A 25,741-nucleotide genomic window follows, 5' to 3' on the forward strand; every position below is an offset into this window, starting at 1 on the left:
GAAGAAAAAAAGCATAATAGGCCTCCTTTAAAATATATGCCCTCCCCACACAATACAGAATGAGGCAGTTTCCCTGACCTTTAGTAAATAAATGACGCAATAAAACATACTTTTTTCCAAGACTTTTATTTGTTCCTCTATTATCCCAGTGTCACTTTTGATCCATCGTGTCACAGCATTCAGAATTATTGGCACTCCTGGTATAGACAAGCCAAACGTGAGATAAATAAATCAAGTAATCAGCTATAACCTTTACGTACAAAGATGTGAAATATTGCATCGTAAGTTAGGTTCATCCTTTAAAAGATGATTACAAAATCGTTGGCACTTTGTTGTATTTTTGGCATTCATGCAAAGCTTTCTGAAGTCCACTTGACTCTGGTGCAATGCTACCTTAATTTTCTAACTGCTTCAAGTATTCTCCAGCTTTGAAGTACCAACTCCAATCGCCTCGGGAGCAGCAACTCTGGCAGCCATTATTTTTAAAAATGATACTCGGAAAACAATTGTCTGAACAAATTGTGAAAAAGAAGTATCTGGGTATGGAAAAGTGTGTCGCATATAGCTTGCTACTTGGTCTGTTTATCTTTTATGTCATCTGCACCAAGTGCCAATAATTCTGGGGGGCACTGTAAATACAATTCAGTGAGACAAGTGCAAAATTTCATTTAGGAAATTATAATAACAACACATTCTTCATTAAAATGTAGATGGTGTGATGGATATAAAGAGTGTGGCTTCACTCACATCCACTTCCACTGATCAACCCACCTTAAGTGCAGGCAACAACAACAAAAAAAGAAAAACCCTGTCACATTTTCAAGCCAAAACATGAAGTAACAGCCTCAGCGTGGCATTTATGTTTCAAATCCTGGTATTTCAATGTGAATCCCAGTGTCTGAACTTCAAACTGAAGGTCTGACCACATGCTGTGGACACAGTGTAAAATCAATCTCGCTGTCCAGGCTGTCCCCACCCTGAGAGGCTGTAAGGATGGAGGTGCTGTTATATTTCTGCTGATGTCATACCCTGTCTGTCATTCAAAAACAAAGCTTAAAATCATCTGGCAGCACAGGGTGCATTAAGAACCCCGTGCATGAAAAACACAATGATTGTGTGTGTTTGTGTGTGAGAAAGAAACAGAGGAAAGGAAGAGAGAAGGAGAGAGTGTGTATATTGCACATCTCAACATCTTAAGTCAGAGCACAGAGCACGTTGTCCAGAGTTCAACCTGAACTGTTTCAGCACCATGAGACGTTACGTGAGTGCACAGTGGCAGATGAGGGGCCTCTCGGTCCGCGATGTGCTCACACTCTGGCTGTGTCTGTCTGCCTCTGGGCTTTCTCACTCTCTGCAGTCTGGCTGTTTCACACCAGATGTCACGGCTGCTTCGATCTCTCCAGCTTCATTAAGGGCTCCGGGGTGTCCGAGTCACTGTGGTGCTTTCTCTCTCTCGGGGGCTCGACTCTGCTGCAGCGTGTCCACGAGGGGGAGCGCATGTAGCCACCCCTGGGCAGCACAGGCTGGTGGGAACCTGTGGACCAAACAAAGATGTTACTGACAAGAATCCAAATCTTGGAATCTGCATTTATATCTCATAAATGCAGATACATACAGAGACAGACATCAGGAAATCATCTGCACACCTTGACCCTGAAAATACAGTTGTCTTAAAGGTGCATTATGTAGTTTTTGGGAAGAAATTTTCAGAGAGAGAAACAAACAAACTAAACAAACAAACTCTCTTCATTTTCATGACTGTGTTATTGCCTCATTGATATTGTGAATATTAAAATTCTGAGTTTGAATTTCTTCTCCAAAACTTTAACAAAAATTATTAATATGAACTTTCTGTACATGCAAGATATTTTCTTTGCGCCCTTGTGCCCAGCAGCTTCGTTCAAAAATAGCTCAGTGAGATACACTGTAAATGTTATTGTTGAGGGAAGCATTTCCCAGATTAAATCTCCTGCAGTCCTTTATCTCAGGATATTCACATCTTGTGCAGAGTTTTATATCATTATATCCCAGCGGGGTCTTAGAAAGGCCTGCTGAGCCATAATGACTTTAAAATGTCATGTGACTCCTTCAAGGATTTATCAAAAACATTTTTCACAGTGTCACACATGAACTACCATTTTTACATTGTCTCACTCTGTTTGAGTTTTGAATTTTGTTACCTTATCAATATTGTAAATATAACATTTCTGAGTTTCTGAATTTCTTTTCCAAAACTAGGTAGTGCACCTTTAAAGGTGAAGTTCACCCACAAATGAAAACTCAGTCATTATCTACTCATCCTCATGCCGATGGAAAGTTGGGTGTACAAAGTATTTGAGTCAACAAAACATTTCTGGAACTTCACAGCAAAACAGAGTTGCAGCATTCCCCTAAACAACTGAAGTAGACTGGGACTTCTTTTAAAACTGAAAAAAAAAAAAAAAACCACAGCAAAAAAACAACCAAAACGACAAAAAAACAACATATAATTGTCCCAATAACTTGGCACTTTAGATGGGCTGTGTAGTGCAACACTAACTTTACATTTTATAACAAGTCCCCATCTACTTAAGTCGTTTGGAGAATGCTGCAAATCTGTTTGGCTGTGAAGCTACAGAAATGTTTGGTGGACTACGAAACTTCACCTGACTTTCCACCGGCATGGGGGTGAGTATTTAATGCCTGAATTTTCATTTTTGGGTGAACTGTATCTCCAGAGCCAGAGTTTAATTGCAACAGGCCTTGCAAGATAGAGCTAATGTTTGCCTGCATAAACACACATACTGTACATACCAGACATTTTTAGACACACCACAGATTGTTGTCCGTTTAAAATGACAGTGTGGGATCACACTGAAATTATCCACAAGCGTATTTCTCTCACATAAAATCTGCTTTCTCTTTGTATAAACTAGTAAATCTGTATAACCCATAAATACAACAACTTGTCCATCTCACACGAAGTTTATTTTAGTTGCATTTTTAATATTAACCAAACATTTCTTTTCAGTTCCGCTGTAGACCACTTGGTGGCGATGTCCAGCCTACCAGGGGGACAGCAATTGAGGTAATGACTGATGGCTCACTCTGCCTTACACTGCCCTTGTATCAGTCTATTGTAAGGTCTCCTAAGTGAAGGTTATACTCAGTACCTGGCTTATACTGTATATCTCCTTAAAGCCACGTCCATATCCTCACACACATTAGAGACTGAGAGACAAAGAGAAGGAGAGAAAAGGGGGAGGCGGAGGAGACGTATTGATCTCAGGAGATTGATGGCGTCTCCACTGGATTTTAATGAGAAGGACAACAACGGCTGCAGCAGGCATCATGAACACCTGCTGATGTCTGTGCTGTGTTTACCAAGTTATATGAATCTCCAATATTCACGAACTGTATAATGTGTGTTTGTGTGTGAGGCATCTCCCATTTCTTGCGTGCATTCTTCAGATTTCTGTTGACCTGTTTCTGCCCTGACATCCAATTAAAAGACTGAAAGGAAAATAATTGAAAACACACACAGTGAGGAATGTTTGCACACCTGAGAGGTAAAGCAATTACATACCTCCCCACAACATACAATGACTCTCCCGTTCTTTCCCCTCTCTTAATCGCTCTCTTGCTGCCACAGAGTCCCCTAAGCTATGGAGCACTGTGCTGTATTCCCTCTGTGCTGCTGGCGAGCAGCCACTACATTCTTCAGTCAGCATGTTGCAGCGCTTAATGTTTCTGAAACACGACTCTCCTACAGAAAACCTGTGACGGCACACTGAAAACAACTGTTGTTGACACCAAAATTGTGTTGATATGTGGGACAATGCCCTCCTGTTTCAACACAACAACACTCTTTTCATGTGTGCATGCTGATCCCTGCGAAGCCCATCAGTGTTTGTGAACTGGGGCAAGTTAAGCAAGTAAAGCATTTCTGCTGTATCGGCTGCTGTATGCATCTTTTTTAATGATCCCTTAAATGTGACTATCGAAAACTTTTTTTGGCCTTTTCACGGCTTTACTTGACAGGACAGCTGAAGAGTGACAGGAAACAGAATGAGAGAGAGAAGGGGGGTGACATGCAGCAGAGGGCCACAGGTCGGATGTGGACCCTGGGCTGCTGTGGTGAGGACACAGCCTCTGTACATGGGGGGCACGCTCTATCAACTGAGCTCCTGGGGCGCCCTTTCACTGGGAATTTTATGAATTATAAAATTACCCCAAGTATCATATTCTGTATTATAATCTCAGATTTTTTTTTTTTTTTTCATATCGGCACGTATCAGAAAACATATACGCCGATACAATATATCTGTGAAAAGCCAATTTCGGCTGATAATATCAGCCAACCGATATATGGGTCGGTTTCTAGTCTTTAAGAGCCTAAAGCTAGCCCGAGGGCAGTGAGTTGAGCTGAAGTCTGACCTTTTACATACAAAGGAGCTTCTATAGAGGGTCTATAAAATGTGGTCTTGTGCTCATAAAGGATAACCCCACAAAAATAAATAACATGAACATATTATTTACACTCGTAATTTTTATGGATATTAGAAATGCCTGGTGTAATGTGAATGTGACTAGACCCTGCGCTCACTACTTTTCTTCATTTATCTATTATTTGTTGACTACCCTTTTCTTTTCCTTTGATTTCACTGACCTATGATTAATTGTTTTATTTTGTTAATATTTTATTTATATGTATATATTGGAGTCATTTGATCTGACGACCAGAATGTGAAAATGCTCATATAAAAATTCAATAAAATACTAACACTACTAAACTAAAGCTAAAAAACTTCTAAAACTTAAATATATGTGTCCAATTCATGTCAAAATATCTCATATAAGACACAATCACCTAGAAAGTATGGCTGTGAGTGAGATCAAAACCTCTTGTTTCTTTTTTTTCCAGATTTTTTTCTTTCTTTTTTTATTTTTTACTTACTGCAAGCAAGGAAAAACAGATTTTTTTTTTTTTTTTTTACATATTTTTGAAGTGGCATTTTTTCCCTGTGAATCACCACTAAATGGTGCAAGACAGAAAGCTGCTGCTGCGCTGCCTCTCTACGGGCTACAGCATTACAACATGCTTCACTTCTGGCTGCGTCCCAAACGGTGGCATCACTGCAGGTATCTGTGACAGCACATTGGATAAAAAGCTCAAAGGGCCACACTCTAATCACTGATTGGGGTGTGGCCTGTTGTATTTTTGTGTGGTCCCAGTGAGATATTTCTGTCCTCGAAACTGTCAGAGATGTCAGCTCTCATGGGAGTGTCACTGAGCAGTCACAACATATCAGCGGAGGATTTGAAAGTGATATGCTGTGTAGTAAACAAACTATGATTGAAGGATACATTTCTGTTTCTGCCACTTATTTTCTGCGTGACCTCATCGCTTCTTATGTCTACTAAAGAAATCCTTAAAACAAACTCTAAAACACAACTCATGGAAGTTCAACCAGACAGACACAGAATAGTCTGCAGTGTCATCAGTTAAAACCTTGTTACTGCTCCAACCACAAAGAATAGGAGGCCAAAGCTCTGCCTGTGGTAGTTTTTCGGGGATGCGGGTAAACTTTATGGTTCATCAAGCTCATTTCAGTGTGAAACAAAGAGCAAACCCACTGGACAAAGTCAGCCTTTTGTTCTGTGCCTCTGGAGCTGCCCTAGCAAGAGACGCCTAATGAAACACTAATTACTGTACGTTCTCAGCTCTCTGGATTCTCTGACCTGATCATTCAGTTCAGCTGAACTGTCCATGAAGTATAAAAGCAGCTTAAAGTGAAAGAGAGCAACACTGAAATGGTCGAAGGGAACATGGTGAGGAGAGACAGAAGGGTAAAAAAAAAAAACAAGACACGAGCATCTATAAATAATGTGCTAGTGTAGTTGCTCGGATTATGATAACAGTTTAAATGGCTCTGAAGGCCAGCTTGTTTCCAGCAGGGAACAGTGAATTATTCAGGAACCCACATTTAGCATGAACTCGTTCACCCATCTTCATCGTCTCCTCTCCTCCTCTCCTCTCTGTACTTCATTTAACCTCTCCCTCAACTCCTTCATGCCCACCACACACTCAGTGCAGTTTCCCATAGAGTCCAATGCTAAAACAGGACAGAGGAGCTCGATACTACCACATTTGCAATGCAAACTTTGACAGAAATTAATTAAAATCAAGTCATTGCCACCCTCAATTCACTGATGACTTTATGGGCTAATAAACGTACCTACTTAAATTACACTGCCTTTGTCACAGTTCAGCTTGCAATATGTTACTGTTATAGTTTGAGCAGGGGTGTTCAAGGCTTATCAAAAATCATCTTGCATGAAATTACAAAGCAGAGTAATGTAGGAGGTTTTAGGGAATCCAGATGAAACAGAACAGCTGGTCCTCACAGCTGAGATTCGTGCAATAAGTCGCAGTTGGGATAAATCCTTTCTCCCACACACTCACAAACACACACCGCTGTCATCGTCCGCACGCCACAACATCTGCACGCAACAATGGAATATCTTTGTTCATGTGCGAAATGCATCATTTCACTGTTTCAGATGACTTAAAATACTGTTGCACATCTGAGAAGCTTTGTTTTTTCTATAATGAGAATGATTGAATTTTCAAAATGAAGAAAAAATGTGATGCTTTAGCATCCTGTTCTCTCTCCGGTACAATGTATCAGATGTTTTTAGCTGATGACATCTAGTTCTAACATTATTTTGGAGAGTCACTGTTTGTGCAACAACAGTCTGCAAGACAGCCTCTCTCTCCAGCCCAGTCCCCAGAATATAATGTTAGCAGTTAATGTTTCTGCAAACCACAGCTAGGCTATGTCCAAGGTTGACATTTGTACTGATTGGTTATACCATGTTCATATATGCTTACTCACATCAGGAGGTAGAGGGGATGGTGGCGTTATAACAGCCAACCAGGCTGCCAAATGGCCGACGGCATGACCACTGGAAATTTTTAAGGACACCTGGGGACACTGTGGCTTCAAAACCGTCTTTTTTTTTCACGGTAAGTTGGATCATCTCCATGATGTTTTCCTGAACATAACCAAGTGGTTTTTGTGCCTAAACCTAATCGGAGCTTAAGCTCAGCGATGTGACAAGAAAGACATAAAGAAATTCATCCAAAACAAACACAAAGTTGCAACATAAAGAAACGTTACGCTAACATTTATTCTGAATCGGGCTGATCTCTGGGTTTTGTCGTGAATGCTAAATTTAACATTCTGGCGCAATGCCCTCCCTGCTATGTAACACATGACGCTATTCTTTCAAATAAAACTTCAATTGTTTTGTAATACCAGAACAGCGTATGTAGAAACAGCTGTGTTTCATGTCTTTTGTGCAAAAGCAAAACACTATGCACTTGCTCTACACTATCTGTCTGCACACTCTCTCAGCAGCTGCATCTATCTGGGTTGGTTATCCTTCTTCTGTACGAGCCACATCTGAGGCAGACAGAGAGATGGGGAATAAAGGATGAAGGTATGCTAAGAGACAGAAGGTGAAGGAGAGGAGGATCATGTCTATGGAGAGACTGAGACAAAAACAGCTCACAGGTAGAGGAAGCGAGAGATTTTTGGCAACAAGGCACAAAATGATACGTCTTATGTCAGAAGGTTAAAGACTTTGAACAAGGATGATACGTTTGCAGCGTCCTCTATTTTTATTCATGACTTGCGCAGGTAAAAATACAAGAAATGAATGACACGCTTGTTACTTGCATTAATTATCAATAAAAACAGATGACTCATCTGAATATGTCGTCGTGAGTGTGCAAACATTCGATCATGGTTGGGATTTTGTTTTTCTCACAGATCTGAGGCTGGGTAAATGAAATTATTTCGCATCATAACAGTGATATTCAGCCGTACACCTCCTGACAGCAGGACTTCATCTTGATTAGTAGAAAGCAGAGGAGCGGATGTGAGGCCGTGGATGGGAAGCCTCTTGGCTGCGCCATCTCCTGCACCTGGCTGCTGACAGGCAGCTGCGGCCTGTGACTAACAAGAGGCGGAGGGAACTTGCGTGGTGGTGTTTGGAGAGGGCAGCTGAAAAGAGTGGACAAGCTACAAGTGTTTAGTCTGCTTGGCTGGGTGAACGCAGGTTTCAAGTTTAAGGAGGTAAATACATGTAAATCATATACAAGTACAACTTACTGACTTGTTGTTTGAGGCTTTTACAGATAACATTCACAAATTAGCATTTGGAAAACTGTGAAACTTTTTGAACTATGATATTCAAAATGAACCGAAGTGATTCAAATACATAATTACAATCCTCTCTTGACTTTGTGGAGTTTTTAAGCAGATTCAGCTCATTGTTTATCTGCCAGACCCACAACTTTACTGTTTTGGTTCACTCTTACAGTCTCATACATCCTTTTACTTGTCTTTAAAGTACTAAATGGTCTCAGGCTTACAGTACACACATCTCTGATTAACATGTGCATTACAAAGCACCCAGACCCCTCAGGCCCTCTGGGAAAAGTTGACTCTGTGTTCACAGGGTCGAAACCAAGCAAGGTGATGCAGCTTTTAGTTTCTTTGCTCCACACCTGTGGAACGAGCTTCCCGAGTACCTCGGCTCTGCTAAAACTGTCAGCTCATTTGTGTCTGAGTGGTGCTGTATGAAGAAAAACTTCACGCGTTACCTTTTCCGTCACAGCAGGCAGCTGTTTTCACTGAAAAAGCTCCAGACTCCAGAAACTAATGACTAGCAGTTGAACATAGTGGAGGGAGCATTTAGCAGCTACAGAGCCAGATACCAAAAACAGAGCATAAAGAGCATGAATACTGGGGTGGCCAGAAATACAACTACAAATGACTGCTAATGTCGCTCTGTAATGGCTGGATGGATTGATAGGCACCTGCTTGCTAACAAGTCGTCATATCAACTTTAAAGATGATGATATGTTGTGGCCCTGTTATTGCAATTATTGTTATTAAGTAAATCTGTCACTGTGATCAAGTGCAGCTCAGTTGGTATAGTTACTCCACAATGATGATTACTGGGAAACTACAAACCTGCACTCTTACCACTAGCAATGAGTGACACTGTGCGAGCCTTAATAAGAATCTTCACACAGTAAATGATAAACGGAGATACTTTTTAAGTGAAGCATTTGACATTCAGTTCTCCACACTCAGCGATGCACAGGCTTCACAGGGCTAAGAAACAAAGGCATTTCTTCTTTCCTGTGCATGCGCCTCTCCACCAAGAGCTGTTTAACATCTTTAATTCAAATAATTGGCTGTGGAGCTGCAGACAGCAGCTTATAGCACAGATGGCCCACTGGGACAATAACTCACACTTAACAAGCTGTGCCATGATATGGAATATTACTAATAAACAGAAAAGAGACGGAAGGGAGAGAATAATGATGGGGAAGAATGAGGAGATACTGCAATAAGAAAATTAAGGAGTGAGTGATCGCAGCATGAAGAAAGAATATGAGGGAAAATCTGATTTGTAAAGTTTTGAGATGACGAGAGTGAGAATGTCTGACTGTAAATCTGTTTTGTGTTTCAGTGGAGTCAAACGATGCAGAATTACATGTGGTCAACCTCCACTGTGAGCTTCTTGTTCAGGTACTGCCACGATGTCACCAGAATGATGAATATCTAAGTACAAGAACTGGTTACACGATGTTTGATGACAGTATCACAACTGAAGTCTGACATTTGTATCAAGAAAAATGTGATGGCTTCAACTTTTTGAAAAGCACAGTCCATGCACAGAATATACTGTTGTTGTGAGGCGTTGTCTAAACTGTGTCAGTGGCCCCTTTGTGTCTTGAGCCGGCATGAAATCCCGTGTGCATGCTGAGAGGCTGCAGGAGAGTCGGAGGAGGAGAGAGTTCACCGTCCGCATGCAGGATGAGGCTCACAGGTCATAAATAAAACATGGGAGAAGATTTTGTGCTTCCTTCTGCAGACTCCATCCTGTACCTGCTGCTGTGAGACACATGCAGGGTGAACTTCTCCCCTTTAATATGCATATGTGCATAAAACCCTGCATATACTGCATTTGATTAATTTGGGTCCTATACGACATTGCCTCCTTTCAAGATTGCTTTCCAGAAGGATACGACTCCTCAGTGACAGAATTTAAATAAAGTTGTTTAAGGTAAGAATCAAACAGAGTGAGACAATGTTAAAATGGCAGTTTATACGTGACACTGTGAAAAATGTTTTTGATAAATCCTTGAAGGAGTCACATGACATTTTAAAGTCATTATGGCTCAGCAGGCCTTTCTAAGACCCTGCTGGGATATAATGATATAAAACTCTGCACAAGATGTGAATATCCTGAGATAAAGGACTGCAGGGAGGAGATTTAATTTGGGAAATGCTTCCCTCAACAATAAAATTCAAAGTGCATCTCACTGAGCTATTTTTAAATGAAGCTGCTGGGCATAAGGGTGCAAAGAAAATATCCTGCATGCACAGAAAGTTCTTTCTAACAATTTGTGTGAAAGGGGCGCTATGTAGTTTTGGAGAAGAAATTCAAACTCAGAATTAATATTTACAATATTAATGAGGAATAATATGAACTCGGAAATATTAACTTTTTCCATAACTGTATAAACAAGCTGTTGTCAGAGGAAAATAAGGTCCCCATAACACTGTTTGGGGCTAGAAAGGTGGCAGGGTCCGCCAGTAAAACAGTATGAAAATTTACTAAGTTTGTTTATTCAGTTTATTCAGTCATGAAAACAATGAAAAAAATCAATCAATGAAGATCTTCCTCATCTGATTAAAGTTTCTTCCCCAAAACTACATAGTGCCCCTTTAAAACTGGCATTAATTAAACTCAGGGGGGGCACCAGTTCAAAAAAGCACTGCGAAAGTGCCTTGGATGCACCTATGGTGATTAAAACATGATAAAGTGCGCTCAAGGGTGTCCTTCCAGTGGACAAAAAGTGGTGAAGTGCCTTCCCTTCACTATAAATATGTCATGACTTCCTGCGCACTGGTGCCCCACTGCATACAGCTGGTGCCCTTTGTATTTTTTTTACCCCTGCCCTTCAAACATCCTGAGTCTGCCACTGCTCCACCCTCTTTGTGTCACATAGCTTGAACCTCCTGCCTTGGTCAAAATGTAGTGAGAATGTACTGGGAGAATCAAAACTCCACACATTATGGACTGTTTTCTACACAAACCTTAAGTGAATCTATCGTCTTTGCTATTAAAGATGTCGCCCTTGCCTTTATTTTTGTCATTCTTATTTATTGTAAAAACATGTGCATTTGCATTTTTAGCATGCCTTACCTGCTGGGGACTCGTTGTGGTTCTCTTCATCAGAGTCAGCGAAAACTTCAGCCAGCTCCTGGTCAGACATGTCAGTCAGCTCAGTCAGATCCAGGAGGTCAAAGTGCACCTCCAGAGAAGAAACACTACTCAGTGGTTCTAGGAGGCAGAGACAGAAAACAGGGTTTAAAAATACAGAGATTAAAAGGATCCACTCGTTTTGCTGACGGTGCAGAAGAAGAGCGACTCTTTAAGTCGGGGAAGTGGAACTGATTCTGAACACTCTTGAATCTCTATTGTGCTTATAATCAGATCAATAGCTGGCTCTTGCAGCACTATTGTAAAATCGATTTCGACAGTGAACATTTTTACTCTTTTATCCACTTTTATATGTGAATCTGTTCTGTACTTCAGAAATGTTTCATGCACAGAAGATTTCTTGAGTCTGCCTCTGAGCTCACCACTGCAGTCAGTCTGAAACAAGAGTTAAGGTCAGCGGAGATGAAAATAGCGAGTTCCTTAACGCATTGTGAGCTCCATCTTTCTCCTGGGTGTGTTGCACCTGTTCATTTCAGCACAAGCCTTCCTCAGCAGGCTGGAGCCAACACTGCTGCACACCACGGGGTGATATTCACATGTGGTGTGTATCGACGTGCCGGGCTCAGCATTCCAGTCAGGCTGCCTCCGGTGCTGAAGATTTAATGTAATGTATGTAAAGTAAATTTACTCAAAGACTACATATGTAAAGCCTAGCAGGGGTCAAAGAACATCTGCTTGTCTCAGCATCACCTGAGCTAGGAACCAGTTCTGTGTAACAGAGCTGAACTAATCTGCCGTGATAGTGACAAAGATGTTTGGAGACGGCACTGAGGCAGATGGAGGTGTGTTTGTATTTCTGTATGAATTAGCGGAGATCTGCCTGCCATGAAACGTCAAGTCTGAATGAAACACTTCCCTGGTTGTTTGTGGGCGTGAATTTGTGGAGAAAACGACGGGTTACACGACAGGTTGAAAGCTGTTATTACCCCATGTCGTTTTCCTGCTGTTTGTCAGCCTGTTTAAAACAATGCCTCAGAGTCCACTCTCCTGCTGCTCTTTGTCTGCTGCTACATTTAATTCCCTGCATTATCCTCCTGATGGAGCACATATTGATTAAAAGAAGACTGATCATCGTGCTGTAAGGGTGGCTGTCATGTTTCAAATAAATTAAAAACACTCAACACCTAAAATGCCAGGAGACACTCGGAATAACAAATATGGACGCAGCGACTATGAGAGAATACAAATGAGAAACGAACAGTTAAAAATTGTGAGCCAATACAGTTTGACATCCTGATGAGCCATCTTCACCTGAAGAGAATCAAACAAAGACCTGCATCGGCTGTCCTCTATTTCACCCCAAACCATCTGCTCCACTCAAAATATCTTGCTGTCATGCTCACAACTAAAGACTGGGTCACATGGAGGCCAAGACCACGGTAGATATGACATGCATGAATATTTACAAAGCCAGTGACCGTGTTGTCAGCATACAAATGCTGCACGTGAAATTATATTAAAAAAGGTGACAAAAAGAGAGAAATGATGATGAAAAGATGAAGGAATGCTAACAAAAGGTAAAGACTCAAGAAAGAGAAAAATGAAGGAAATAGCGCCGTTTTAACCCTTTTAAACTTTAAACCTTTAAGGTGCAATTTGTTAGATAGTTGATTGTGAAGCTTCATTCCCAGGTCATCAAATACTGATGCTTTTTGCACCTATAAGACAAAAAAATTACGTACCCATATCGTCAAAAGTATAATATAACACAGTGATAACCCGTGGGATGCCTCAGGGCTTCGTTGCAGTCCCCTTGTATTTGTTCCTCTACATCAGTTATTCCCAAACTTTTTCTATCATGTAACCCCCTTCAGAAGCTAAAAAATTAAGAAGGGGATGCAAGTAAGGGTCCAAATTCATAGTGAAATAAAGGTTGCCTAAGCACAATAGCATCAGGAATAGCATTAGCACTGTTTCTACATGTAACAAGTTTGAAATACTCACTTATTTAATGCTATCCCACGTTCAAAACCAACCCGCACGCTTTGATGTTGGATTTCTGAGGACTTTTTTTAAGCACATCAATATAAAATCCTATTTGGTACTCCTTAAGCTCCAGAAATCTTGTCTTGTCTGTACTCCAGCATAAAGCTGCAGTAAAGATGATTTTTTAAAATGAGATCAAAGAAAGTTTGACTCATCTATCCAAGTTTTGGTCATAGTCAGTCACCCACGTCAAAAAAAAGAAAAAAAGACAAAAAAAATCCAGCAGTTAAGTACTGCCAATGAGATGACACGTGCCAGTTTTACGTCTCCCTGCTGGATTCAATCTCACAGGTTACCACTTATATGTAGACTATTTTAGGATTTTATTGATCACACTAAAGGCTAAGCTTGTTCTGCCATCTGGATAAATGAAGTAATAAGTATCCAACTTCCCCACTGGTCTGTAGAGAGAGCTATCTGACGCCTGACTTCAAATTACTCCTGTATAATAAAAGACTATATTATCCCTCTGAAGACTCTAGAGCTACATGGCACTTCATTAGACAGTTAAGATAACCAGTTTCCATTATAAAACCAATAAACACTGCACCACGTATGATTACACAGCAGCACTGGAAAGGCTCAGCAGTCAACAGACAGATACATTTCACATCCAAAGCTTTTATCTCCTAAGTCTGCCGTCTGATAGCGGTTGGTTATACTCATGGGAGAAACACTGTGATATACAATTATTGATTGGCAGGAATCATACAAACCAAGTTTTTAAAATTCATTTCGTATTTCTCATCACTTCAGAGTCCCTCTTGACTGTGTTTGTGAATATATTCTACTTTTCCCTCGGGCTGTAAGGTGCCTGCTCACAGCTATCTGTCTTTTTTGACCCCCTTTTCAGGATGACTGAAGAAACTGGAGGCTGGGAGACAGGGTGGTTGGAAATTGCGGAGGAGGAGATGAAGAGCAAAAAGGGAGAGGCAGGATGATGAGCGAAGAGGGAGAGATGATGCTTCGTACGAAGGTAAATGTAAAAACAAGAAGACGGGAAGGGATGTGAGAGGATTTAGATGAAGAGGAAGGAAGGCATTTTGTTAAGCTAGCAGCACTATGCCATTATTTGCAATTGGCTACAAGGTTATTCCCTTTCTGCTGCGCTTGTTTTTTAACCACCTCTCTGCCCCCCCGTCTCTTTTTTTCCTCTCCCACACCCTTTCTCCTTGAATAATTGATCAGTGCATTTTCTCTCCCAGGCAGACACACTGAAACAACTGCCTCCATCTCAAAAGCCAATCAGGGGAGCTCTCGTGATGCCAGTGGGGAGGACTGACAATAGAGGACTCACGCTGAGACAAAAAAAAATAAAAATGAAGAACTTGGAGTCTGGAGCAGACCACCAGCTCTTCTCACAGAACGCACACAGTCTTCAACTCTTTTTTGGCATATTTTTATGTCACACTTTATATTCATGCCTTTGTAGTTAATATGTGTGAAATAAAGGTTCCTCCTGTTTACTAAAACGTAATATGTTTTCTTTTAAATCAGAATATAGCAGTAAGAAAAATAAATGTTCGCATGTTGTCAATATCGAAGGCTTTTGCTTTTATTTTCTTTCCCTTTTTCCCCTCTTCACTCTCATTTAGAAAGGTACAGATAGGATGGGCTGATGGAACAAAGAATAGGGAGGATGGGTGAGAGGGAGGAGTTCACATTGGGGAGAAGGGATGAGAGAGCTGAGAGGGGATGCTCGCCCTGCAAGTTGTATCTGTGTAATCCCCTTCCCTCGCTACTGGCTCCAAGGTCAACAGTCCAGCACGAGCAGCTTGTAATGATGACAGGAAGAAAGTTGTATTTTCTATAAACAATATATTCTGTTGCAAGTGTTTCTTTTCCTCACAGTGACCGAGCATACAGGCACTTGTCCATACAACGTGCAAGATAAACGGAGAGCAGACAGTTACAGCACTTTGAGGCTGCGTTTCAACATTTGTAAGTGTGACAACACTGGGTATTTTTAAGGAGACCTCAGGACAATTTCCAGCTGTGTTTAGGAGACCATGACACGTATTTTAAGCCAAAATCTTTTTTTTTTGCCTACACCTAACCAGAGAATAAGCACAGAATATTTGCCAAGATTGAATCTGAATCAAACCTAAAGAAATGTAATGTTTCAACATATTTGTGGTTGGGTTGGATTCACAATTAGCAGGAACTTTTTGAAAATCAATTTTGATTTTCCCTAAAAAATAAAATAAAAATCAGGGTAAAACATGTTTTCTTACATCCGCACAACAAGATGTGTAGCCCGGGGTATCTCTGCAGCATTACTTCATATAGTGCTTTTTTGTCACACATTTAACATTATCAAAAATTATCAGCTTCTGCGATTTTGATAACATTGTGATTAAGGCTGTACTCCGTTAATTGAATTCCACATTTCTCTCGTTGCCTCCCAGTTTCTGCTATCACCGATCAACAAAAACAGATAAACATTTTTTTCGCTCTCAGCCTTACTGCACAGCAGTCGCCATAAATTTTTAATCTTCCATTCCTGTACATCCACCCAATCACAATAACAACAGGCCATTTATCTGCACTGCAGTCTTACATGTGTTTGAATGTATTTGTGCATCTACTTGCTTTGCATGTTGTCGTTTTGTCATTAACTGACAATTTGCTTTCTTCTGGATGATTAAGATGTTTGTCTTTTTTTTGGGTAGGATGTTTGCTCCGTGCCTAAAAATAAATGTTGCAGATGACTCAGGAAAAACTGTGGTCCCTCTTTTTGGAAATGAAACTGCAGCACTAGGCACAAATTTGCTTTTCACTCAAGATGAGGTTGGCTCTGTGGTGCTGTGGACAAAACCTCAATGAATTCTCACAATAAAATTCAAGAAGCAGGTACATTTTTAAATCCAAACTCTCAATGACAGAGGTGAGAATTAATGCACTGAATAAGGGATGATCAATTCTGTATACATACATGTTTTCTCAGGAAAAGAGATCCTTCTTATCTTTCCCTCTACATATAGCCAGATAGCTGACCTGCTAGGTGACACGGATAGTTAGTGGGTCACATTAAATCACACAGACACATACATTAGTCCGAGTTAGTGAAGCAGATAAAGGTTGCCTTGTCACCGTGTAGCCTCAGCAGCCCTCTGTGGATCTGTGCCCTGGGCTCACAGTCTGACACGTACAGGGAAGCCTGTGTATGGGTCTGATGCACAATGAGTCCTTTCAACTGAGGCTAAGCTGCAGTGGTCTTTGAGAATGTGGGACCAGAATAACTAAAATCATTCAGCGGGTTCAAAGATCGGAGACGATCAACCTCGACTCCGCTGAATGAGGATGTGGTCCAGAATTTTATGCGTGAAATGTGTGAAACTACTGCATTAGTGCTTCACAAAGTGTTACTATATTTTACTTTAGATTGATCCAGTACTGTCACTGATAAGATCTTCGTTAACAGAAGCAGGATTTCCTCTCCTCTCCTTACTTAACATTCCTCATCCCCTTCTCCATTGGAGACACTTGCTAATGATCAGTCATCCCGCTGAAGGCATTTTTCACCCGTAATTTACCACCAATGAATATTCATCAATGCCATTTCACATCCTTTATATTACCCTCTTTTCAGCCCTCTCCTCAGGTACTCACGTCTCTTCTCAGTGATGTGCAGCAGACTAGCAGTGTGCCCAGACAGGCCGCCCTCCTCCTCCTCCTCCCCTGCTGGATGGTGGAACAACTCCTTGGATAGGTCACCTGAGCTGGAGGGCTTCAGAAGCTTCTGGATGTCTTTATTGGGCTCTGTCAGCGCAGAAACAGAGTGAGAGGGTGCAATAAGTGGATATAATGATCAAAGGTTTTTAGATTTTTAATAAAAGATCTAATTAACCTGCTGTAGCTCTCATTTCTAACTCAGAACAAGCTATGGCTTCAGAAAATGTAGTTACATCTATAAAGACACATCCTGTCACTGGTGGACTCAATCACACGCTCCCCGGTGCCCCCCATGTTTGAAAAAACACTGCATAAGTGCCCTCTTGGGTGCCCCTATGGTAGATAAAAGATGATAAAATGCCCTCTAGGGTGCCCTTCTAGTTCATTACAAATGTATTAAGACTTTCTGAATGCCCCACCTCATACAGCTGGCGCCCCTTTTTGTTTTCGGCCTTGCCCCTCAAACATCCCCAGTCTGCCTTTGCATCTTGGGGTAATGAAGGGGAAGAAATCACTTAAGCGATCCCATTTACTGAAAAACTGAATGTTCGCTCCAGTGTCTGTCTTCCATGTTCAGTTATTATCCTCCCTGTATAACCGTGTTATGTTTCAGCACTTAATTACCAGATCTTAACCTGACATGAATCCTCAAGTAAGTGCATCAGCTGTCTATTGTAATGCTTGAATATCTCAATTTAACAACCAACTTGTCCTCTTCTTTCCCTTTGATAAATTCTTTATCATTCTTTTGTGTAGACACGGTTGTTTGATCTGTAAACGTGTGATTCCTAGAAAAGAGATCGGTTTTCTTGGCAGACGTCTAATTCAACAGTTGTTACAATTTTGCCATTTTAATGTTTCTATAAAGATTCTGAGAACCTCTCAAACATCCATTCAAAATAGAAAAACAAGTTCACACAGGCGATTAACAAAGTCTGAAAATAGACTCTACTTAAAATAGCATCCCTTCCAATGCCGGAGTATGCACACACTGTTCACCTGTTTGTCACCGCTGAAAACACAGTGGGGAACGTGAGGCCGAGACTGAGTGAGATAAGGACAGGACTACCGAAGAATGCAGAAAATTATAACTGCAAGTGAAACTACATTTCCCAATTGCATGAGGGATCACCAGTACTATATCAAAACATAACATAACAGAAAAAGAAGTGTGGGTAGCAACATTTTGCAAAAACAACACCAGTATGGCTTTTTATATGATGACATCCAGAGTTGATGGAAAGCAGTGTGGGAGTACATCAGCGTCCTGATGGGCCTCAGCAGATGGCTCCTTCTGCCATTTCTACTCCCTGTGCGTTGCAGTTGAATTTCTAATTTGGGATGAAAAGTGCATTACACGAGGCCAAGCCCGAAAATGAGGGATTCTGATATCCCCCTGAGAGGCCGAGTGCTTATTGCTCTGCTATTGATTGATTTCCCCAGCAGCGAGGAGCCACACAAACTGTGGACTATAGCATTACCTCTGCTGTTATAATGAAATGTTTGTTCAATATTTAGACTATCTACCGGCAGCTTTGGTTTACATTTCCATCACCTTTCTTCAGTAAACACTTGTTGAAAAAGTCATGCCGGATTACTGTTCCTGACCTTTCTAGCATTGCTTGGAGGCAGTTTATTATACATCCAAGCTCTAATTTTATCCATTAAATCAGCTTTCTCTCCCAGGGAAATGTCATCACTAATGGCTACTGGAGTTGCATTCATTAAAACACATACTAGCTGTATTTGTAATGAACTCTTTCTTAGAGGAACTGTGAAAGATAGATGGCATTACTTCATGTCACGTCTCAACACAAAGACAAAAATAAATCTCTACGGACCACCTGTGTTGCTACAGTCTTTCCTGCTGTTCGAACTAAACAGTATTCCCATGTTTTTTGAGCTCATACTGGCGCAAATGTTCAGTATTTTCGTGGAAGATGAGTCTAGGATCAGTCAGAATGCTAATCAGTGACAGAAGAAAAGCGTTCTCGAGAAGGTCACAGTATTATCAGCATGTAAAGGACGACATGTTTACACAGATGGTCTGCTCTAACCACCACCTGCTGGTCCGGCTGTGAAGAAACCAAAGCAAATAACCAGAATATAACTCAGCTATCAGAAATGTGTCATATCAGGCGGTGGCTGATGATGCCTGGAGCCACCAGCCGTGACTGTCTGTGAATCAGCTAACCTGAGACAGACAGGCAGACAGATGGAGGGAGAAGGAGAGAGGGAGGATGTGATGTACACTGGCCAAGAGTTGACTCAAACTTGGTGTCTCAGTTCAATAAATCAATCAACTTGTTTGTAGCAGGGGCGGGATGAATTAACACCCCGACATCCTTTTTGTCAGGTCATTTATCTGACTGTACTCGGGTCATGTTTATTTATTTGACAATCTATGCTGTAATGAGCATTTCTATGCACATTTCTCTGAAAATAGATGACTGAATTGCCGTGCACTCCAGAATGAATTTCAGTTTAAAGTGTTCTTGGTGCATTTTCTAGCCATATTAATTCTAATCCCCACAAGCTGGTAATGTTTTATCTCCTGCTAATTCCTTAATTCAGAGTGGCAGTTCATTCAGAGGAACGAGGCTGATGACGGCTTCTCGCTGAAACGTGTTCGAATTGAGTGCAATCAATAAAAAGGCTAGTTATTTCTGAGTGCTGGTCCTGTTCGGTTTGTATGTTCAGAACAGCCACGATCCAAACAAACACTGCTGTCAGGAAGTCACACTTTGCGATACGTCATAACAATGATGTTCACTCTAATTGATTCTAATTATAATGAACTAATAATATCCCAATTTGTCATGGGCTGTCAGCGTGAACAGGTAGTGCTCACATACAGTATGTGCACAAAGCCATGGCAGGAGAAAAACATCCCGCCATTTAAAAAGTATACTATTATTGTGAGTACCTGCTGAAATTGCATCTTGTAATGGCTGCAGAGATGTTGTTTTAGCCCGAGGGAGTAATGAAGCAACATTTTAACAGTGGCTGAATGCACACTGTGGGTTCAGAGGCAGCTAATGTGATAGACAAGACAAAAAAAACTGCCCCTCTGTACATGATGAGATGCATATCTTTTCATTTATCAGAGGTATTGTTATAACCTGTTTTACACGGCCATGATCAAATGAAGTTCAACAATCAGCCCTTTGAATTTTTAGTTGTTGCGGTGCAATAGTGGTATTGTGCAGTGCTGCCACACAGAGCCCGCTCCTTTGGACGGCTTTTACACAAAGGCCGTATGCATCCACTATTGTACTGCAATTTGTCCAGCTTTTGTGTGGTTGACCTACAGTGTGGGGATATAAAAAGAACAGTGTGTGGATATAAAAAGACCTGCCCTGCTGGGGCAATGGATTAAACATGAAGCTTGAATGTGGGAATAAACCCTCCACAACTGGATCCTAGGTGAGGAAAATGATCAAAGACAGAAGTACCTTTCAGCGACTTGTCTAGATCAAACAGAAAACCCTACTGATTCTTTTCACCATTTATAAAGTGTCAGCACAATACAAAACACCTGGGACATTCTGCTTTAAAAGGAAGACACTTGCTATTCAGAGCACAACTCATTCAAAAGACAAAGACACTCTGCAACAACCACACTCGAGGAGTGTGACAAAAGCTGATGCACAGAGAAAACAGAAAATGTCTCTTACCTGGGCTCCCTGCCCCTCCCTGTGCCTCCATGCAGCTCAGCCGAGAGTGTCCTGCTGATCACCACACCAGCATCGCAGACGAACAGGGAGGGAAGAAGGGAGAGGCAAGGGGAGAGTGTGTGTGTGTGTCTGTGTGTGTGCATATGAGAGAGAGAGAGAGAGGGAGTGGGGCGAGACCTCGGCTCTGCAAAGACTCTGCTCCTCCTTCTTTTTTTTGTGTCCTCTCTTGCTCTAGATTTCCCAAACAGGTGATTTCTCTTCTGGCACGGTCCAACCGCCCTGCTCTGCCATCAGAGCCGTGTGAGTCCTGCACTGCTTCACAGAGGGAGTCCGCCACAGAGAGGGAGGTCTGAGAACAGCGACATCACTGCAAATGTCTGAGCCACTTGGTGTAGTGAACGCAGCGTTGTGAGCCTTGGCTTGGTATGCACAGAATACACAGACAGAGAGAGATCCAGGCTGAAAGAGGGAGAGAGAGAAAGGGAGAGAAAGGGAGGGAGGGTTGAGCTGGCAGACAGCCCAGACTGACAGAGAGAGAGAGAATGGGGTGTCAGGGAGGTTCATGGAGCACTGGAGGGTTTGTGTGCCTGTGTGTGAATGAGTATCCCTGTGTATATGTAGCATAGAAATGTGTGGATATACTTAAACATGATGATGGGCTGGTTGATGTAAAATTAGATGATTGAAAGAGAATCAAACATATTTTAAGGACTTCCATTTCAGTTCTGAAGAGCCATGACAAATAATAAATACACCCATTATGGAATTTCTTGTCTGTGGTCTGTGGTCTGACATACCTTCAGGAAAGCAAGAAATGGTGCTCCTTTCTGTTGAGGGGAATCTGTTGGTGGAGCTCGCCCTCTAGTGGTCAGATCTGCCTCCTGCAGGAAATCACAAGATTATATTGTGCCAGTGAACCACCAGAAGCCGCCATCTAGACCTCCATCAACTGGTTGGGCTCACATCCTCCATCTGCTTCTGTGATTAGAGTCTATGACAAGACAACCCGTTGGGCAGAATAAATGTTGGCAGTGTAAGTTTCTACCTTCTTTTGTTGTTGCAATTTAACATTTCTTTAGGTTCAATTTTCAACTTCATCTTGTGACAACGCTGTGTTTAAAATCTGGTTACGTTTAGACACAAACACCTCTTGGTTAGGGCGAGGAAAATATCCTATTTTGGCTAACAAAACCTGTCTTGGTCGTCACATTGTGGGAGATGTCCCGTCTTCCTATTAGAAATATCCAGTTTATATCGGGGGCTGGAAGCCCTGAGGTTAAAATATTCAGTGGGTTCAAACTTTGTTGAACTCAGTCTTGAACTGTTGTCACTGGCTTGGCAGCCTGACCGCCTGTAATGAAAAGAAACCATTATTAACTGGGCCTTGAATAAACTCTACTATAGAGTATCTAGGACCCCCAACAAGAGAGACAACTATTGTTTTTTTTTTAATCTTTTGCCCACACAGACAAACCTGTGTAGATCATAAATAAATAAATAGATAAATAACATAAAAAAGATCGTGGATAATCCAACACTTTCAGTTTGACTTTGCTTTTATCAAAGTACCTCCTAACCAGCAGGATGGCTTAAGCTCAACGTTGCTGTTAACGGACCTGCGTGTTCAGCAATAAACAGTGTAGGAGGCTTTGAGAATGTGACTTTTATGAAATAATTTGGAGAACACAGGAGCTGAACTTGTTTACTGCATAATTGGCTTGACCACCATAATTTGTTTATGCTCCCTTGTACAGAAGTGGCATGTGAAAGAACTTTCCATGATAACAACTTTTTTTGCGGCATGTCTTGAAAAGTACTGTCACAAAGTTTGGTATAAATATCCGTGGTGCTCAGAGAGTGAACCTGCTGACCCTGCTGACTTTCTAGTGCTACCAGTTTACTGATTTGCAATTTTGAAATCTATGTTCCCAGGGTCCTCAGTTTGCCGGCTCATACACATGAACCGTTCAGGTCAAATAATCCTAACCCCAGAGCTGGGGAACATAGGACCTAATGACTCCCTGTGAAATGTTGGCATTGGTATGCTTCAAAACAGAAAAAGTACTTTAATACATCTATTTAATGGGCAAGGTGCGAAGGAGAGGGACACGTAGAACCAAAAGTTGCGAGCAAGCTCCTGCACATTGTCTGACTTAAAAAAAACAAAAAAAACATACAAAAATACATTTATTTGCAACTTTTCTATACTAGACCTTCATTGGGCAAAAAGGTCTAGTCCCAAAACATCACAAATAACTGTATTTTTGGAAGTCAGACAGTGTGCGGGCATTTGCTTATAACATTAGCATGCTAACAAACTAAACTAAAGTGGTGATTTTGGTAAACATTACACCTTCTTAACAAACATGATGAACACCTTGCTGAGAGCATGTTAGCATGCTGATGTTAGGATTTAGCTCATAGGACAAAGTATAGCCTCACTGAGTTTCTACCATGGCCGTAGACTCTTGGTCTTGTTGTTGTATTATACTGTAAAAATAAGGTGTTATTGTGTCCATATGTCACATTAGGATTTTGTGCAGGAAGGAACACATCGTACACTGCCCTTTGCATTTTAGAAACCTCCACTATTCCTTCTCCACAGAAGATATTTGGACATGTTACAACAGAAGATCAGGTGAAAATAATCAAATTAATGATGGTTGAATTCCATTCAGCTGCTTCAGTTTCAGGGTCCTCCTACTGTGCATGCTGGCTCACTGTCACTGTGTTTGAAAATGTAATTTTCTTGTCATGTACCTAAATATAAGAACTGGAATTTTTAAAAGTGTTGTCCAAATAACAGTCACATTGTAAGTGCTAGATTTTATGGTGTAAATAAGTTAAATTAACCTTTTATCCAGTTAAATACAGATCACAAAAATCCTTATAAGTTCATAAGTGTAATTATTTTCCCCTCATGTTTTCCCTTCTGATAGCTCCTTGTATAGAAGTGTGCTCACCGGCGGAGGACGACTCTCCTCATTTTCTCAACACCACGAGAAAACTGTCAAACAGTTCTTGCTCTCCAAACCCTCTGTCTTCACTGGGATATTTCAGAACATCTGCAACTACTTCAAAACTGCCACAAACACAACCATCCACTAGAATTTCACTGCAAAGTCCTGACCAGTGCAGTTTGTGAGAACCATGACTCACGCACCATGAGGTCTCATGTGCAGAGGTTTCATGTGGTGAGTTCAGGGAGGTAATGTAAACTGTGAAGAGACTGCTTTCTCCCATGGGACTTTGGAAATGTGGATTACAGATTATACACACATCACGCTGTAGATACTGATCACTGATACCTGTAGACTGCCTGAACAATGCAGGTGAAGATGGAGATTGCGGAGGTCTAAGATTGTAGTGCTCCAGTTTACCTGAGTTACATTTAAAAGTATTGTATTATTTCTATTTTTTTCTACTTTTTTAAATTTTTTACTTATTGTAAGTCGCTTTGGACAAAAGCGTCTGTTAAAAATCTTGTAGACACTGATGAACAAACTAAATATGTTAATATCACATAAAAAGCAAAACAAACAAAACCAGTACTGGGATGACATAGTTTCAACAGAGGCTCCATGTGGCTGTTGTGTCCTTTATTGGCTTTGCAACATCTTCAACCATTGTGCTCCTCCTCGCTCCTTCAGTTTCATTTGTCTAACTGACACCTTTAAACAAAAGGACCACACAAGTGAAGTACTGAAAACATCTGGTGAGGGACATTTTTAAACTGAAGTTTCTAAACGCAATAAATTATTAATACGCGTATTCTACTTGAGGTTGCGATATACCTAAATACTGAATTATTTATAATGGCCACGAGTGCAGCTGTACTAAAGATAACCTGAAGATTGACTCAAAATTTCTCTGCTTTGACCATAAGTTGTTTTTTTTTTACTACTAAAAAAGGCTTTAGAGTCACTGCCCTCAGAAATGCCCCTGGCACAGCTGTGGTTTAAGATACAGGCACTAAAATGGAGCTTTCAGACAGAGCGTGAATAGAGGTGCTGCAGCAACAGACAGCATCAGTTTGCATCTAAGTATGTGTTTTTTGAACATTAAAGCATGTAAGCGTTTAGACACCCTTAAATGAATATATGAACCTAAAAAAGAGGGATAATATGGGACAATTATAGTGTAATTCAAGAATACCAGCTGCCATGCAATACCCACATGGAACCACAACATCATCCTGCTGGTTTGTACTCCACAACAGACGCTAAAATTGGTCCCTTTCTCAGCAGGGACACTGCCCCATCCTCTTCTTACAGCTATAATCGTCTTCGTTCTGGACTCCTGCGAATCCATTTAGCTGGTCACCTCAAGTATTTGCATCAGCCCTCTCAAGAATGCTTTCGTCCCACCCTGTCTCCGACCCTGTGATCCCCTACAATCCCCTCACTTCTGCCTGGTCAGCCTGAACCGAACGCAAAAACCTAACAAATAATACAGGATTCTTAAGCCTAGGTTTCAAACCAGTTTGACCAGCACTATACCAGCTATGACTGTTTTATCAGTTTCAAAAGCCTTACATTAAGTTGGTTTCATCTTTGAGAAATAAAATTAATAAGAATAATTGGTTACATCTTTCAGACATTGCCTTAAATGGATTTTATTTTGTATTTTCTAAGTAGAAGTAAGTAGTGCTTCTTTTTCTTTCAGCTGGGTAGGTCGAAAAAGCAATAAATCATACGTTTTAATGTGTTAACACTACAAGACGGCCACATTTTCATATTGTTTTTTATCTCCTACATAATGTTACTCTTATTAAATCACAAAATGTGTGCCTTTCATGTTGCCATGTGTGTTTTACACCTTACAGCACTTGAATGGTGCTAAACAAATAGGCTAAACTTGCAGCTAGCCTTTATATTAGAAGAGGCAGGAGGAGAAAAGTGAAACATAAAGATAAATACTCACGTACAGTACAGGTATTATCTGAACTGAACCCTTACACAGTGTTTTGTGTCACATTTCACCGTGTTTTCCCTGGCAGACCTTTTACAGTGTGACGCTTCCGGTTTCACGTTTGGTACAGATTGATCCCC

General features: G+C 41.1%; 1 protein-coding gene across 1 annotated transcript; it reads right to left on the bottom strand.

Annotated features, from left to right (window-relative positions):
- Nucleotides 1–109: 109 nt before the first annotated feature.
- dbndd1 (dysbindin domain containing 1) lies at nt 110–25,684 on the bottom strand. The gene is made up of 6 exons (XM_084368869.1): nt 25,618–25,684; nt 21,488–21,571; nt 20,691–21,214; nt 16,951–17,100; nt 11,275–11,412; nt 110–1,534 (listed from the first exon to the last, which is right to left on the bottom strand). Exons 3-6 carry the CDS (start codon nt 20,719–20,721, stop codon nt 1,380–1,382), a joined length of 474 nt encoding a protein of 157 aa, XP_084224995.1. The 5' UTR covers nt 20,722–21,214; nt 21,488–21,571; nt 25,618–25,684; the 3' UTR covers nt 110–1,379.
- Nucleotides 25,685–25,741: the final 57 nt, after the last annotated feature.

Source organism: Pagrus pagrus (genome assembly GCF_965226575.1).
Source record: "Pagrus pagrus genome assembly, chromosome: 1".
NCBI classification, from domain to species: domain Eukaryota; kingdom Metazoa; phylum Chordata; class Actinopteri; order Spariformes; family Sparidae; genus Pagrus; species Pagrus pagrus.

Coding starts and splice junctions, on each gene's coding strand:
- dbndd1 (XM_084368869.1), bottom strand. CDS start 20,721: ATGGAGGCACAGGGAGGGGCAGGGAGCCCAG. Junction 11,413..16,950: donor GCACATCACTGAGAAGAGAC/GTGAGTACCTGA, acceptor TCTGCCTCCTAG/AACCACTGAGTAGTGTTTCT. Junction 1,535..11,274: donor CCACAACGAGTCCCCAGCAG/GTAAGGCATGCT, acceptor TTTGGTCCACAG/GTTCCCACCAGCCTGTGCTG.